Source organism: Falco biarmicus, chromosome 9 (assembly GCF_023638135.1).
Source record: "Falco biarmicus isolate bFalBia1 chromosome 9, bFalBia1.pri, whole genome shotgun sequence".
NCBI classification, from domain to species: domain Eukaryota; kingdom Metazoa; phylum Chordata; class Aves; order Falconiformes; family Falconidae; genus Falco; species Falco biarmicus.
Window position 1 is genome coordinate 24,903,976 of NC_079296.1, and position 18,786 is coordinate 24,922,761.

General features: G+C 43.0%; 1 protein-coding gene across 1 annotated transcript in view; it reads right to left on the reverse strand.

The window, feature by feature from the left end:
• Positions 1-18,786, reverse strand: part of SORCS3 (sortilin related VPS10 domain containing receptor 3) — a 304,283-nt gene that overhangs the window by 162,740 nt on the left and 122,757 nt on the right. The window contains exon 3 of the mRNA XM_056352025.1: positions 270-369. Coding sequence (XP_056208000.1) covers positions 270-369 — 100 coding nt within the window. The remainder of the gene's footprint in view (positions 1-269; positions 370-18,786) is intronic.

The following is an 18,786-nucleotide window of genomic DNA, read 5'->3' on the forward strand; positions in this document are numbered from 1 at the left end:
TTAAAGTTGTAACAGTCGGAAGGAAATAAAAGCAACCCTTTTATTTCTCTAACATATTCAGCAGGAGATTAAGCGCTACATCCCCATCACAAGTAAAACAGGCATAGTTCTACTGGATTCCATGGAATTGCACTAATGCAAGTTGGATGGCAAATTTAAGCTCTTGTGAATTACCAAAAGATTTCACTTCAGGATCATAATTCCTCTCAGAATGAACAGGATGTTGTAATTTTGTTTCTATAGCTATCAGCTCAACGGCTCTCCCTTACCTTCCTCTTGTTAGTGGGACTGACATAAAGGTAGCTCAGCACAGTCTTCAGGCCTACTTTGTCATTTAGCTTTTCATAGGTAGTGCCATAGTCTGTTGACCTGGAGAAAAGAGGAGAGAAAGAGAGTTTACATCGTTATTAGAGCTCAGGGGAAGGAAATGACTATGTGAACAGACGTTAAGAGTTACAGCTTGAACACTATTACCCTTAAAACAGCTTTTGTGTTTCGTTCAGGGTGGCCAGCAGAAAAGAGAATAAAAGTTTAGTCTTTTTGGGCAAGGTCTGTCTCTGCATCAATTGATCTTATGTACCTGGGGAGCTGTGGTTGCACCAGTGAAAATGGACTTTGTTTTCATGTACCACTATGGGATTGCAAATGATACCTACATAAAAGGACTCTAATCTCTCAGCAGCACCTTTAGCACAAATTCTCTTTTCAGACAAATCCAAAAGAAGAATCCAAATTAAACCCATCAACAACAGTTTTATTTAGGTAGGCTGATTTTTGACTTGGAGATGGGGATCCAAATGTGGCTCAAAATTGTAACAGCTGAACTCAAGTATAGATAAAAAAGTGCCTGAACTGGCATCTTGAGTCCTCAGTCACCCCCATCCTACTTCGTGCCAGGCATTTAATTTTTCTGAGTTAGAGACAGATTCAGGCCCCTACACTAGCAAATCCCACCCGGAGAAGCAGATGATCTGGGGGTGGCATTACCCATTCGTGACTGGGAAAAAGGGCTGCTTCGTCACAGAGGGTTTTCTGTAGCTTCCTCCTCCTCATTTCTGGGCATGTTTGAAACCTTACTTTGCCCTGCTTGTTTCTCTGCTGGTTTTGTACTCAGCTTTTCCTAATAAACAAGATTTTCCTACCAGAACAAATCAACAGCTACCTAGTACAAGACCACACACCTGAAGAGTAGTCAGCACCAGCTTGCTTTAGGAGCGGTGTCACAACCTACACAAGAAGTCCACCCACTCCATCCAAACAGTGGGGAGCGCCTGGCTCCTGAGCCTACACAGCTTCTATCATATGGAGAGACCAAACACAATCCTTATCAGGTAGGCATGGAAACACCCTCACAAAAAACCTACCTAGACATACCTACCATTTGATTAAGATGAGAATTCATGGCCCCTGCCACCCTCTCTAACCACGCCTTTACTAAACAGGTGATTAGAGAACATGTAGCAATTCAGTGCCTTTCTCAGTAACTAGCTTCAGTAATTTTCTGATTTTCCAAGTTCAGCATGCCTCCAACATCTGCAGTTTTATGGCTCTGCCTGAGACCAATCCTTCATTCCTTTTCTGTCTGACAGAGAAATGGTTCAATTCACCATTGAATTGCACATATTCTGGCACCATAGTCAGCAGTGCCACTGTGACCAGCAGCTGAAACCACATGATGCCAGACTCCGCACCCAGCCCCCCCGGTTCCCTTGCTGCTAGCAGAGTCCAGAACGACTCCAAAAGGGCCATGCCACAAAATGAGACAGCTGGTTTCAGTCTCCCAAGTCAGAGGGCCCATAAAGTCAAAAGCCTGTTTTATCACTCATGTGGCTCCAACACGTTTGCTTCTGTGCATGTTTCAAGCACAATTCTTAAATGTTTTGCAAACTGGTTCTTTCTTTAAATGAGTTGAAACAACCTTCCTCCTTTGAACACTCAGCAGTCGGGGTGCTTCAAGTCTTAAACAGCTTCCTTGTTTTCTGGTTTAGCTCTTTAATACTAAGATAGACCTAGTACTAGCCCTATTTACACTTAATACTCTTTGGTACTAATGCATAGTATTGATACTCACTGGACTTTAAAGACATCCCAAAGGATATTACAATAATGTACTGCATTTCCATAGCACTGCCCCATCCAAAGAATTTGAAGCTCTTGTCTCGCTAAGTTTCAATAGCACACCAAAAAACCTAACAGCTTGCCCCCTCCAGCCAAACTTGAAACCAAAGCAGCTCGACTAATAAAACTGAATAATTCAGGCCAATTAATTCCACTACACGAGGCTGCCTGTACATGCAAATTCAACAGGTCAGGAATCCTCAAGTAACGCTAAGCTCTAAGCGGAGGGTAACACACAGAGGGCAAGCACTGAGGTACTTCCTTGATCTTACCCTTCCAACAGCAGTGAAGCTCAGAACAAGCTGCATTTGTGACTACACATGTACCAGCCACCAGACAGGGAAAGAGATCACTGGTTTCAATCAGCATTCAAAGAGAATACAAATAACAGTTTAATATTCTAACAGAGCTACTTTGGTTTTGTTCTCAGAGTCATTTTCAGATCTCCCAAAATGCTTTGCACTTCTAAAGATGCAGGCTGGGTGCCCTAATGACTCTTTCTCATTAAACCATTATCACTCATTGCATTTGCCCTTTCAAAGAACAGCTAGAAAGGAAGTAGGATCATTATTTCGTTAGCCTCTCCAAGGCTTCCTTTATTATCATGACAGTCACCACTGGCTTTACAGAAACATCTCAAAGGATATCACAATAATACACTGCATTTCCACAGCACTTTCCCATCCAAAGACTCTGAAGCTTTTCTCTCCTGTTAATCCATTCAAACCAACAAAGTCCCAAGGGCCATACTGGGAAATATTATCTCTATTCTAGAGATGAAGAAACTGAAAGCTTGCATAGGTAATGGTTCGTTTTTTCAAAAGCAGGCATCTACAATTAGCCATTTCAGCTTCTATAATCATCTAGTGTATGGCCTGATACTCAAACCTGCTAAACTCCTACCACCAAACTACCAAATTTGAAAACAAGTATTTACCAAAAAACCAAACAAACAACACAAAAAACCAAATTGAAAACCAAAACCCACATCACAACTTTAGCTAGCTAATTTTAGCAACACACACCTGAACATTTGAAAAGACCTGCAGATGGAACAAAACAGTTCTGGCTCAGCCTTTAGTCCTAATTTGAACCCTCCTCCTTTAGTAATTACTTATCTTTGCAGTGAAAGACTTTAACTGCAAATTAACTAGCCCACGTGTCCTTACAGTTGCTTGACACTGCAAGCAGACTGGATACCATGTTTTGTCCCATTAGTCTGGTCAGAATAGGAACCACTTCAAAGCACATTATTAAAGAAGTGGCAGGGAAGAATAGTTGTAGCTATATCAAAATGACAAAAGACTCAGTGATACAAAAGACCCTTTCCATGAGTCACACCCCAAATGCCTGCTTTAACTTTAGTTGGGCCTTTGATGGCAAACTGATCCTGCCTAGCTGATTCCCCTCTGGGTTGCTCTATCAAAACCATTATTGGAGTCTCATCATCTTGGACGACTGTTATTGCCTTCAGCCTCAAGTTGATATTTGCATATCACTTCTAACCACACATACTCATACGCCCGTGTATATATACAAGTGTTATTAGCAATGCTTTCGTAAAACAAATTGTTGCACATCATTACATTGCTGGTAGCACAGAAACTTACAATGTGGAATGGACTCTGGCTATATTGACAAACACTGTAAAAGCTCAGACCATGCATTTTTGTCCCACGTGTCCTTATACATTGATCTTACCTCATTTCATTGCCCCCTCTATCCTGCTTTCCATCCTGCAAACCAAGCTGCTGGCAGCACCTCAAGAAAGACTGCACAGTGGAAAGCAATAAAACTTAAGGGATAGTGCAGTCTTGAATGGACTTTTGTATACTCCAATTCAGCTTTTTAGGTTTTATAACTAGCAATTCCTACTACCCATAAGGAAGAATCTCTTTGCTAGTCTTGGTTAATATGAAGAAAGACTCAATCCAGTGCAATGCAGTGTCATATTCATATAACCAGATAAGTATGGGCTTTCCCTGAAGAGGCTGAGGCACCAAATTCTGCGTATTCCCTTTGGAAAAGCAAGGTTTATGATGTAATGTAATTCCTTTATCGGGATACTGCTAATTCTTCCATAACTGTATTCCATTATAAACAGCTGGGAAAGAAAATCACCTGCTTCAGTCCACTGCCCTCTCCTGATGAGCTGTTTTAACCACTGCCCCAAGTGCTGTACCACTGGGAGGGGGGGACAAGCCTGCAAGTCTGGCAGAGCAGGGCTCAAGGGGGCACACCCAGGCAGAGAAGCTTCTCTTTACCAAACCTGGTCATAACTCAGTACACCAAGAGCTAACAAAATCTATCTTGTTCCTGTAGATCTGAGCCTGACCTTCCCTGTGAATCCAACAAACAGACCTGAGCCAGTAGACTTTAATATTGTACTAAAACTTGCTCATCCCAGGGGTATGAAGCAGAGGTGTGGAGAAGTAGAGAATGCCGTGTGAATAGCTTTTAGAGGAGTCCTCCTCTAGGATGGTTTCTACCTCAGAGCTCTGTCAGGCAGAGAAAGGAGGTTTTGTTTGTTTTCAGTCTCAACTACTCCGCTATGGAAATAGGCTATAAAATATGCATCAGTCTGTCAGAAGAAAAAGAGCTGCAAATGCTGGCATTGGATGGCCAGGAGGGACAAGTCAACCTCCTGGAGTGTACATGTGCCACTGACTCTCCTGTTGGGGGACTTCTCCTCTGCGCCGGTGACTTGTCCCGACTGTGTGTAGAGAAGGAGCAGGTTTTATTTTGATTTTAGATTCTCAGTCATTTTACTAAGATACTAAAGCTTATGCATTCATCTCCAGATCAGAGTCCCTCTACATGCACACACACCCACTTTGAGAATTGTGTGGAGCACAGCTCCACCTAAATAAGCAGGAGAATATCCTGATTCTCTGTGCACTTCAGAGAACAACAGGAACACATACAGCCCATTTGCTTCTCTTCTGATGTGCCTGCAAACTGTCTGCCTGCAGTCTGCCTGTCTCTCCATACATCCTAAACAACTTCTTGTTTTTACACATGGGCCAATTTTCTCCCAGTTTGACAGAGAAACAAAAACCCGAGAGGAACAAAGTTTCTACAAGTTCCATGAAAATCAGAAGCCAGCGAAAGGAGAGCAAACTTATTAGCACTCAGAGAAAAGCTGCAGCACGAAACCAAATCCCATGAGACATGAAAGCAGGCACATCTTTCTGAACATCCAGCTGCAGGAAAACATTCAAACACAGATCACATATTAACACGCTACAAAGAACCCAACTGCACAACACAAGGTCAGGCTGCCAAACTTTCATTGCTTGTGAAACAATTTGTTTCCATCCCTCCCTTCCCCTTCCTCCCGTATTGGGTTTGTATGGCAAGGTTTTGGTAGCAGGGGGGCTACAGGGGTGGCTTCTGTGAGAAGATGACAGAAGCTTCACCTGTGTTCAATGGAGCCAGTGACAGACGGCTCCAAGACAGACCCATCACTGGCCAAGGCCAAGTCCATCAGCAACAGCGATAGCACCTCTGCGATAGCACATTAGGACAGAAAACAACAACAAAACAAAAGCTGGGCCAGTGGAAGAGAGGAGTGAAACTATGTGAGAGAACAGCTCTGCAGCCCCCCAGGTCAGTGCAGGAGGCCGGAGGGGCTCCAGGCACCAGAGCAGGGATTCTCCAGCAGCCGTGGTGAAGCCCATGGTGGGGCAGGCTGTGCCCTCAGCCCATGGAGGTCTGTGGTGGAGCAGATCCCCACCCGCAGCCCAGGGAGGTCCATGGTGGAGCAGATCCCCACCCGCAGCCCAGGGAGGCCCACGGTGGAGCAGATCCCCCCAGAGCAGCTCCTGGCCGGGCCTGTGACCCTGCGGGGGGGCCGGGCTGGAGCCGGCTCGGCCTGAGGGGTTGTGCCCGCGGGGGGACCCACACCGGGGCAGGGCACAAAGAATTGCAGCCCATGGGAAGGACTCACACTGGAGAAGTTAGGAGAGAACTGTCTCCCATGGGAAGAACCCCAATGTGGGGCAGGGGAAGAGTGTGAGAGGCCTCCCCCTGAGGAGGAAGAGGCACCAGAGAAAACGTGATAATCTGACTGTAACCCCCATTCCCTGTCCCCCTGAGCCACTCCGGGGGAGGAGGAGGTAGAGAAATCAGAAATTAAGTTAAGCCCAGGAAGAAGGGAGGGGTGGGGGGAAGGTATTCTTCTGATTTGAATGGTAATAAATTAAAATAATTTCCCAAAGTCAAGTCTGTTTTGCCCGTGACTGTAATTGGCAAGTGACCTCCCTGTCCTTATCTTGACCCATGAGCTTTTCCTTATATTTTCTCTCCCACCTGGTTAAGGAGGGGAGTGATAGAGCAGTTTTGGTTGGCACCTGGCATTCAGCCGGGCTCAAACCACCACACCCAAAAACTAACCTCCTTGAGATAAAGACCCTTCTGAAGCTATGAAACACTGAGAAGGGACCTCTCCTGAGTCAGAGTCCAGCTTCACCACCCCCTGCAACCTCAGCTGTAAACCCCTTTGGCCAGCTACCCATTGGGTTCATAAGTGGTTCAGGACTCAGGCAAAAGGTGGCTCAGCACTAACGCCACCACATTGCTTTGCACCAAATGGCTAAATAGGTTCTTACTGGAGCACAGAGTCCTAAATCAGGAACCAGGCCAACCACACAACAATTACAGCACCATGTGGGAAACTGGTCCCACTAACCCCCTGGTAGGGTAGAGGGCTGCTCCTTCTTGAAAGGGTATCAGTCATTTAGCACACCCTGGCCCTGCCTCTGAACTCTTTGAGATTATTCCTTTTCTTCCTTGTTGAAGATTTTAGACTAGCTCCTGGCTTCTGGTGAGGATGGCTGTCAGTGGCTGAACAAACTCCACTCCCAAAGCCTTTTTCATATTTAGATAGCACCCTTTCCTCTCTTAGGGTTGCTTAGGAACCCAGACAAAGCCAGAATTTTGTGAACCTTTCACTTAACACATTTGCTAAACATAAACACCGTACTAAGTGCTTGTTTTTACCTGTCCTGGTTTCAGCTGGGACAGAGTTAATTTTCTTCTTAGTAGCTGGTGCAGGGTTGTGTTTTGGATTTGGTGTGAGAACAATGCTGAGAGCACATTGATGGTTTTGGTTGTTGGTGGGTAGTGCTTATACTAAATCAAGAACTTTTCAGTTTCTTGGGTACTTCCAGCGAGACAGCTGGAGGGGCAAGGGAGGGATACTAGGAGTGGGTCACCTGCCCTGGCTGTGTCCCAGCTAGCCAAAGAGGTATTCCATACCATGTGATGTCATGCTGAGTATATAAACTGGTGGGAACATTGTTCAGGGACATCTGGCATTGTGGCATTTGTCTTCCCAGGTGGCCATTGCATGTGGTAGAACCCTGCGTTCCTGGAGGTCTCTGGGCACCTGCCTGGTGATGGGGTGGTGGTGAATGACTTCCTTGTTTTGCTTTGCTTGTGTGCATGGCTTTTGCTTTACCTATTGGATTGTTCTTGTCTGGACCCTCGAGTTTTACACTCCTTTCCAGTTCTCCTTCCCATCCCTTGGGGGTGGGGGGGTCGGGAGGGGTGTGTCTGCATGGTGCTTGGTTGCCAGCTGGGGTTAAACGAGGACACTACCCAACCATGATTTTAGAGTGACTGCAATAAATATAAAGCCAGAATATTTTACAGCTGCCAACAGAAGTAGCTGTCTTCCTTTGCCCCCAGCCCACTAAAGAAAACTAAGGACAACAGTGGAAGTCTAGGGAAGTGAACAGAAACTGAACAAGCATATGGTAATGCTTCACGATGTAGTTTCTACAGCAATATCATGGACTTCCTAAATTGAAGATGATACCTTTGTGTGCGAGAGCCATCACTGGGCTTTTAGTTCCATAAATCTGTCTAACCCCACAGGGAAACTTTTGGCAACTTCATTATCACATGGTAATAAACACCATAACTGTGTGTTGCATGAAGAGATGCTCTCTTTTGATTTAACTTAATAATATAATTCAGAGCCCACTGTGTCCACTTAACAAGAATAAAAACATGTCGCCCCATGCTGCCATTTGTGATTTCACTGACTGTTGTCATATTCCTCACAGATGATTTTTTTTCCAGTCTGAAGACTCCATTTATTTAGCCACTCCTTGTACAACCTATTAATGTCTCTGATCATTCTATGACTACTCTTTCTAGTCCAAATTACATCTTTTGTCATGGATGCCTCAGGAACTAATCTTTAAGAGGAAGATCTTTCTTGAAAAAAAAAAAAAAAACACAACTATCCAAGCATATCAGCAAAACCCCAGAGTATTTAAAATTACCTAAATAAAACCATTTTCTGCCATCATACACAAGGGTTTACACTGTCAATACTTCCGGAACCGGAACCTGTCAGCTCCAGAGGACTTTCAGTTCCACAAAGCTTCAAAAGTGCCTAAAACTAGAGATCCCATTTGGGAGAAAGAAGTTCAACCAGATCACAGTTTCAGTAATTTTGCTTGAAAAATTGTGGGTTTTTTGCTTTCAGTTTATATGTCATCTAAGCAGCGGAATACTCACCTCAATTTCTATTATACCAGCATCCTTCCTCCACCCCCTTTCTTTTTTGATCAACAACAATCCCCATCACCAAACATCCAAAAGACTTGAAGACGACATTTGTTGATAAATTTCAATTTATAATGTACAGTGGAGACTGGCAATGCAAAATGAGCTGCCATGATGCATTTAGTCATTGTGATTTGCACTTCAAAATGAAGGAAACAGGAGCTAACTAGGAACACTGGCTTCCTCTTGGTTGGGTTTTTTTTTTTTCTTGCAGATTCTTCTCTTTTTTCTTTCTGACAGGAAAGGTATCCTCTCCTATTTATCCAGTGCAAGCCTTTGGGAGAACTGTGGATGTCTCAGAGGCTGGACAAAGGGATACAGAATATTCCAGCTCTGGATTTACAGACAATAAAGCACAGGAGGTGTGAATATCAGTCACAGTTATAGGGGCTGATTGCTCATCAGCATTTCGTTTGCACACCATCCCACAAGGCAAGGGGACTGTAGTCATCAAGGGATGACTACTCAGATGGGCATGAACAGTCTCCGGAGATGTTTTTATATATTTAACCTACAGGGATGGTGAGGGCTAACCTGAAAGCCATGTTTTTGCATCACTCTTGTATTTCTCCTGTAGGAATACAGTGGTGCTTTGGATATCCTCCACAGTCCCTGACTACCCAGACCAATGTGCCATTGGGTGCCTAAATAGCATTCACCATCAGCAAATGGGCTGTCCTTTCCCAGCCTCCTCTCTCTTATGCATCCAGGCCTCCCCTTACCTCCAGATACACCATTTCTGTGGAAATGCTGAAGCAGTTTCAGATCTAAAATAATCTGTCATACCACCCCAACTTGCAAAAGCCTCTTTCGAGACACAAAGGAGGAGGGCAGAATGGTTGCAGGAAATGGGTTTTCTGCAGGAAAAGAATGGCAGAGGAAGTGAAGGATGCTTGGCAAAGCAGAAGTAGGAGTTACTGGATCAAACCAAAGAACCACTTTGAGCAGAGTGTGATGTTCCCTGGTCTAGGACTTTTAGAGGCAGCATACCTCAACTAGTGTGGGACACAGATTTGGCTAAACACAGCTCTGAAGATGTCTCACCATTTTGTTTCTGCCAAAGGATGGCAAAAATCTGTCCTCTAAAGTAGGGATAAACACAAACCAAATTGACAGATCCTAACACTCCATGGCAAGCAAAATCTTGAACTATAAAAGCCTATGGCAAAGTATGATCTGCTTTTAGAGAACCTGAGATCCTGATCAAAGCAAGCAGGCTGCAGGTGTACTGGTTACTAAGCATCGCTTTATATTCTGTCGCAGAATAGCCCACAAAATGAGGAGGCACAAAAGCAACAAAGATTGGTGCCTCCCACTGTGATATTAAAATAACTGTACTTTCCAAAGCTGTAAGACTCCATCTTCCCTATATCATGGTCATTTATCTCATCTTAAATTTAGCTACCTACAAACTAGGTATTTAGATCCAGCTCCCAAGCCTGTGCTCATTTTCTAACTACAGACAGAGACTGTTAACTTCAGAGGATGACTTATTCACCCTAAAATAGGTGAAGTTGTATTGCTTTCTTAGGGTGTCTTCCTCCTTTCAATGTAAAGGGAGACCAGAACAACAGTAAGACAAACTCAACTGTTAGATGGCTAGTACAAGGCAAGGTTTATCTCAAACTAAATGGATTAGAAAAGTTCATGCACTGAACTGCCAGTACAAATGAAGGGAAGAGCCTCAGTCATCCTCGCTGAGATCAAAAGTTCATAATTTGTTGTAATGTAGCAGTGCTTTATGTTTTAAATGTTATTCTGTGGGGATATGTAGGAGAATTACTCCTAGAAGTAGGTGCCAAATGGTATCAGGACTCCACTGTGACTGATGCACTCTATAGCATTACAAAGCGAAGAAAGCAGAGATAAGCAGAGAAATATGATATGGATTTCCCAACGGTTGCTGGCAGAATCAAGAATATAATCAAAGACCTGGGGAAATGTGAAACGGCTTCTCCTCAGAAGCTGGGATAAGCACTTCCCTTCGTTGCACGCTTGCCCCATTACACCACGGATGACCTGCTGGCAATCCTTATTGTGGCCAGGCAAAGTTGATGCCCACTGATAGAAACTGTACCTCACAGATGCAGAAGCATGAAAACTATGCAGGTGTCACGTAATATCCACATCAGCAGCCTCAGCAGGGACCTCAGAATCTGGATCATCATCTTACTGCTGACCTGAGACTAGGACATCACATCCTTGCAAACACCACCCAAGACACAGTTCAGTTGCCATTAAATGAGGGCCATCTGGAGCTAAGACAACCTGGCTTCACAAAGGCCTCTCCTTTTTCTGCTCTGGTCATTTCATTACTGTGAAATCTATGTAAAAGCATTATTTTGTACAGATCTGAAGAATTATACCTTATCATTACTCACTTCACATTAGTACTGTCTAAAAGATCTGACATATTTATCGTGTTCTTGATTCTGATGTATTCTAATTTTCCAAAGAGGTGTTTTATGCATCCCTGATAAGGCAGCACACTGATCTGATTCCAAGCACTTGACTGACTCAGCAAAGATGGCATTATCAAGGCATATTCAAGAAATTTGGTCTAGAGGACACTTTAAAAGCCTCAAAGATAAAAGGCAGCTTTGATGACAAAGCTTCATTAATTAATCACATATTAATTAGAAACAAGGTCCTTCTCAGACCCTTTTCTACTTTTATTACTATAGTTAAAAATGCCTCTGTAATGATTCTGTTAGGTAGCTAATCATTTTAATTTGCATTATTTTGTAGCAAAAGGAAAGCACTTTGAAAGTAGGATTTTCTGAAGCAATTGTAGAGGTTCAATTTAACATCCATACTATTAGATGCATTTAAATTGGAACTCTCCTTAAATGTGTATTGAACAAAATGTTGAGCAAAGACTATGGAACTGCCTCATCACTAAAATCTGTATCTCTGTGCTAGACGTGGATTACAAAGAAGTCCTTCCAACCACTCAGTGAGTACACACTGGGCAATACAAACTACCCTGACATTAGGTCACCTCACCCTTCTAAGACAGGGGGACAGGTGACTCAAATCTCAGTTCCCCAACTGGGAAACACCAGTGTCCACTCATGTCCCTTGAGAAGGTAGCTGTGGCCAGGGTTTGCCAGAAACTTGCCTTTGGGATTGGTGCTCAGCAGTACTGTGGGGATATTAGATAAATCTGAGTCATCTCTAATGTAATGCAAGGCATGTTTACTTTTTCAAAATATCAGCAAATCTTTGCAAAACTGATGTAGTTTAAAAAAAAAAAAAAAAAAAAAAGAGGGCAGTAATGGAGGTAGTTTAGTCCAGTTCCTTAGACACAGGTATTAAAAATTGCAGACAATTCCCAAAGCAACTTCTACAGACAGCCTGGAAGACATTCCATTCCCTACCTCAGCTGACCCTGATACTACAAGCCTTATGTCTACTTGCAATTCCCCTTCTTGTGGCCCACAAAGGTTACTGCCCCCAGCAGTACACCCACACAACCTGACTATAAATACCACAGAAATCTGACCTGACCCCCAGGCAAGGCTCCTCAGCACTCTGGTTTCCCATCTAGTTAGCTTCCTGGGGAAAGATTTGCTCTTACTGTTCTTCAAAGAAAATAAAAAGCTCATGAGATGCAGCCACCTGAGACGGCTGAGGATTGACAGTGCCAGAAGTCCCTTCTAGACTTAGGAACATATCTTTATCTCCCATCACAACTTGACTGAGAGTCTCCACATGCTACTTTTCTACAACTGATAAGACAGCACCAGATCCCCTATTAGTTTAAGTCAATGTGACCCTACTACATTCAAGTGAATGAGTAATATAGGCAGATCTACACGAGTTTACACAATAAAGCTCAGGATCTACTATATCTGTGTATATCTATAAACATACAGACTAATAGAAACATTAACAAGAGGATAACTAGGGTTTTGCAAACATTCCACAATTTTGCATTTGTGAGAATTCTGCTTTTCTAAAAAACTTCAGAAGTTTAAACCTGAATGGACAAGACAAAGCAATAGTGCAAGCTCCGTTTTCTTAAGAAGCAAAGCGAATTTGGATCTATAAAAGAACACAAATAAGTCTCAGGCTAATATTGCTCTGAACAGGTTTTTTTGCAATGACATTTTCCCACCAGAACAGTTTGCAGCACAACCTCTCTTTCAACATAATAAACAAACACACACGCACAAACCCAACCCATTCCTGAATCTTCTGAGGCTTATTCATTCCAGTTACCACTGAGATATCCATGACAGGGCCTGTAAACCCTTCCAGCCTTCTGAACCAATGTTTTTGAGCATCTCATAATATAGACATCATAATTCACAAGACCGAATTCTCAGGCTGGGTTACACAGCTGACAGTGCACTACTTATATAGGTTGCACTACTTTGCAGAGTGGCCTGGCTATACAGCTGGGTCTCTGGGCAATAAACTAAGGTTGTTCTGAATGGTCCCAAATTAATTTCTTCCTTTCTCATCCAGACAGTCACGTTATGCCACTACATCTTCTTTTAGTTCCTCATAGCAAAGAAACTTGGTTGAGAAATATAAGGACAGGGATATAAGCGCAAAAATGGAAGAAACAAGTCATCTGTCACCCAGTTTCTTGGCTTGAGCAGCATTCAGATCAGCAGCTGAATTAAGCCTCTCACAATACAATTAAATGCAGTGCTATACTGCATGTAGATATTTCATACTAGGCCTGGTTGAGTGCAAGTCATTCATTCCCCGAGCACAAGGATTAACAGCCTCAATTCTAGTTAGCATGTCTTCAAAATGCAGAAATTGAGGTCTAAGCTTGCATCTATACAGACTTTCCAAAGAGGTAAGACTGTTATTTATCAAGGTTAACAAATGATTGTGATCCATACAGCACACGCTCAACCTGGGGAATCCCCCTCTTCCCTACCAACTGCTTGTGAGTTGGGAGCATCTCAGAAAGCACACAACTGATCACTCCTGCACCATCATACCCTAAGACCTCACTGCCTAATATCTTTGAAACCACAGTGGTGCAAGCTTAATTCTACCCCAGAAAAGCCTCCATTTCCTGTCATATTTTGCACTTGGCACTCAGAAGCTCAAACACAAAACACTGTCTTGGGAGAATAAACGTGTTGCAATTTTTTCAGACAGATGATCAATAAAGTGGGAACAGCTTGAAAAGTCAATTGGCTTCAGCAAGTCCCCCAGGAGATAGCTGGGTGATTGTCATTTTAATTAAAGAATAGTAAACAGACCACAAGGAAATGCACTTTCCCTTCAAACTCAGGAGGAAGGATATCTTAGGCTGAGACCCAGGGAAAAAAAAAGGAAGCACTGGAAGACACCAGTCATCCCTCTAGCCCGATAGGCTATCTCAAGAAGTAGTCAGAAAGCCAACTTAAACTTCTTCAAATTGAGAATTAACTGCAGTACTACACTGCAGAATGGTAACTCCTCCAGGAGATGGTATAAGGTATTAGATGAATAACAGTTTTATTTAGGCCCTGAAATACAAGGATATATATCCCTTATGCCTTTGCTCTCAAGCAGTGTGCTAAAAATGCGGTTCTTATTCATGTTAAAGGCATGACTTTAACTAAATGGAATTTATGAAGAGCTAAGCACCCTGCATATTATCAAGGCAAACAGCAGGGGAAAGTTGTCCATGATCCAAGATGCTAAAGTCCTTTTTCTAGATTTTCCAGATACACCATGGATTTTCATGGTGGCTTTGGATTTAATAATAACTATTTATTAAAAGGATCAAACACAAATATCCAATACATATACTGTGAGGTTCACTGAAGAAAGAATTCTGTTGTACTAAAGGCATTGGAAAGTGTCTTGGAAGACCTGCAAGGTTCCTACTTTGCCACAGACTTCCCAGTGGTTGTGAACTTTTTGCCAGTTACACATGATGGCATATTTTGCTGTTCTTCCAACCACCCAGGTTGGAGTATGGCATCTCCTACAAAGGTTCACATAGATGAAGACATTTAAAACTGTAAACTCAGATCCACGCTTTCTTAGCAATGACAGATAGATTGGACTTACTGTGCAAGACCCCGTGCCCTGTGCTATGCCAGAGCTCAGAGTCCATCAACATAATTCTCTATTGTAGCATTCAAGTCTATAACTCAGTATGTTTTGAGCCTTTGGCCATGCTTTCTACTTGAACTTGGGCCCCAGTCCCACTCAGGATATCTGCCTGTTGATGAACCAACTGTTACTCATGTTTCTGACAGCACTGTCCATGGATTCATGCCTCAAAAAAAATTAGAGCAGAGCTCATTAAATTGTGCAGTGTATCTTTAATTGTATTCTAACCCAGCATGGCTCACTCACAGCCCCGGACAGTTTTAAAGCAGTGGCACTTCAGCTCTTTCAGTGCCATTATTTAAATCAGGAGAGAAATGGCTTCTTTTTTTTTTTTTTTTTTTTTTTTCCCTTCACTCTAGGTTACCTGATGCTTCAAAAGCCAATGAGAAAATGAAGCAGAATACTACATTCCTGGAGGGCACCATTAAGACCTCAGGGATAATGTCAGCATAAAGGGTTGCCCATCTTTCAGAAGGCAGCTTGCAATAGCCTGTGATTAATTAAGAAATAGTGGCAGCTCATCACTGGCCCTTTCTCTATCCTTTTCAGCTGCCTTACCAGAAGGCACGTGGTATGTTTTAACATCCAGTTTAACGTTCTGGGACTCAATCTTCCTGCAGGCTGTATAGAAATGCTCTGGAAACAAGCCCCCCCGCATTTAACAGGGATCTGATCAACAACTCTGTGCAGGGGCAGCTCTGCAGACTTGTCTGCGTACACCTCTACAGGTTTTACTCTGAGGATGGAGGAGAAAATGAAATATGGGTACAAAAGAGGAAGGCTCACATGGTGCCACAATTTCTAACAAAACCATTTGGTCATGACTGAGATGTCAGTGAGCTGCGCACACACACACGGAGCATAACAACATGTAGGGAAAGCGATGCATCTCTGCAGTTTATTGCAAAGGATAAGGGCAGGGATGAGTGACCAACAGCTCTGAGCAAGTGACCTCTCTTCCCTCACCTCTGCCCCTTCAGAAGGTCCATGGGAGAATGTCTGGACAGGAAACCTACTGGATTTGCACCACTGCCTTGAGTACGCTGCTCATGTTTTAACATTAGACCCTCAGCTAGTATATGTCCAAAAGAAACTATTTCTCACAGCCAAAACTGGAAGCATCAATACAGTTCATCAGAACATTCACTTCACATCACCCTCTTTTAACTAAGCACCACAGTGGACCTGCATCATTTAGCCAGCTGCAAATATGAACAGGTATTTCCCACTACAGGAAAATGGCCAAGCTTTAACCAAGCTTCCCCCAATCCATTCCACCCCCTCCCTCCCCTCCCAATACCTCTTTAACCCCCCTGGTGTGTGCTTCTATTAATCACAGTCCATGCAGTCAAAAAGTCCTTTCCCCAGATTCCATTTTAGACACACACGTTTATTTGTGCTTGACTCCGAAGTGAGAGAATACTTCCATGTTAATGAGCTACAATCATGGATCAATAAAGTTCATATTGCAACTTAAGTGCTGTGATTATTCAAAGAGGGAACGCCGAAAGAGATATTACATCATGTACATTTGCATCTATTACACAGCTGCTAAGCTTTAAAACAATGTTTGTAATAATCAGAGTACCATGGTGAAAGAGCAGCTGTCTTTTCAAGCAGATGGGTTGTGGGATCACTATCTGAAGGGGTTATTTCTTTGTCCATACTTTACTACATAACTGATGCTGAAAACAGAGAAAAATAAGGTTTTGCTACAAGTCATTATTTTGCAAAGATTACACTTTAATAACTCTAGTACACAAAATATTTTCATGAATTAATCTCCGTTCCTCACAGATAAGGGCAACGATAAACATGGGTTTCTTTCAGCCCTGTCTTCACTTTCTTTAAATCTCATTCTGCCACCACTTATCTATATCCCCACTGCAAAAAAGGGGGGAAAATATTAAATGCATTGCAGGGAATGGGATCTCATCCTTAATGACGCCATCAATAATTGCTGTCACAAGCTACTATCAGAGTTGCAACCTTACAAGGAAGATAAAGAGGCAGAGTTTTTCAGATCATGGTTTTTAGACAGGCTCTAAATGTGATTTTGCTACATGCTTTCAAATGCTGCCTGGATGAACTCATAGGGCACAGAAAACTAAAAGCAGGTTGAATCCAGGCAGTGAGCACTAAACCTAGGATTGTCCCATGAACCTCCCATCCAAAAAGCAGCATGTAAATACAGCAAATGCTGTCCTTAAAGCAAGGCTTACACCTTTGATGGCAGTTCCTCGGACATCAAGGATATCCTCAGGCAGCTGCATTGATCAGGATTCAGTAACTCCCTCATCAGCAGCACCCAGATGCCCTTCAATCCCTACAACAGTGAAAAGTTACTATGCAGCCAAGACCTTGTCATCACAATCTATATACCATTAAGAGAATTTATATTCCAAAATGCTTTTAAAAAGAAACTGAATGGCTCCTAGTTGAAACCTATGGCTGGAGTATTGAGATCAACTTTTCTTCAGTTATCAGCAGCCTGGGGGCCTTGACACTGCCTGCAACCTCACACCAGTAAGCTGCAGGCAAGCAGCAGTGCTCCCATCTCCTGAGAACTCCTTTTTAATATGCTGAAGGCCAGACACTAACAACCATTATGTATTTGCACAACATCAAACCAAGAACAGGCTAGTTGAGTGCTTCCCTGCACCCTGCTAGCACAACCAAGCGAGCAGAGAATCACAGAATCATCTCCAATGGAAAAGACTTTTGAGATCATCAAGTCTAACCACTAACCCAGGGCTGCCAAGTCCATCACTAAGCCATGTCCCTAAACACCACATCTATGTGTTTTTTTCAGTACCTCCAAGGATGGGATGGTGATTCCATGACCTCCCTCATATACATCTGCATGACTTTCTGTTTACACACACCATCATTCCCTGCAACTGGCAGAATAGAATAAAACACTACTTGTGCTCCTGATCCCTCAACCAGTTGCTCAAGGTCCTGAGGTCTCTCTTGACTTGTGCAGTCTTCAGATTTGAGCAGAAAAGGAGCCAGGTTTAACACAGTCAGCCCCAACTTCAGCTGGGTGGTAGCAACACCAGAGCCCACGTTTGGGGTGACTATAACTTCTCAGGTGACTGAATTAATAATTCCCCAATAGAATTGGTATATTAATCAATAGAAAACAGCAGAGAGGGGAGAAGCATGCTGAGAAATCACCTTTAATTTTGCACATTAGAATTTCCATGCAATTGATATTCAGCATGGCACACTTGCAATTTTCATTGCACTTCCTGAGAAAATTCCCATCAAGAGCTTTGCAGGATAGTGTTTCATTTCTAATCTAGGAACGAAGACATTCCTTCTGCTTTTTCTTACTGACAGTCAGTGAACACTGTTCAGACCTTCCCTCCTCAACAGTTTAGCTATGCAGACCCTTCCCCTGATTTAAATGGAAACACTACCCTGCTTTCATCTGTTCTACGCTATCAGCCACAGACACCCTTCAGTAAGAAGAACCTAGAGATGAGTCATTAGTCATAGACTGTAATGCTCCAGTATAATAAATACACTGTCAGACATAAGGAGTCTCTGAATTTGGCAGGGGGAAAGTGGGGCTGAAATCATATCTTTCCACAAAACACAATTTTTTTGACTCATCTTTTAAAAAAGGTTACGTAGATGAAAGAAAAGGGCAAAGTTAAGGTAACAGGTAAGTCTAAACTATGGATCCCCTCAGTTCCAGACACTGAACCTGAGAGCACCGTTTCACTGGTGTCAGATTCTGAAGCTATTTAGACCCCACCACATGGTAGTCTCATCCAACTTCATGTCAGGACAGTCAGTTCCAAAACTCACAGCCTCTAAGCAAGAGCACCATCTCTGAAACAAGGAGTAATTTGCTCCATGCACATAACTGGGAGATATAACCTGTTCCCAGCTCTGCCCCCAGCACTGGTCTACCCTGCACTCTTTGCACAAACATTGTGACTTCTATTCATCAACACCAGATAAACATGGTGAACCGTGGAACAAGACTTTTGCTGTGCTGCA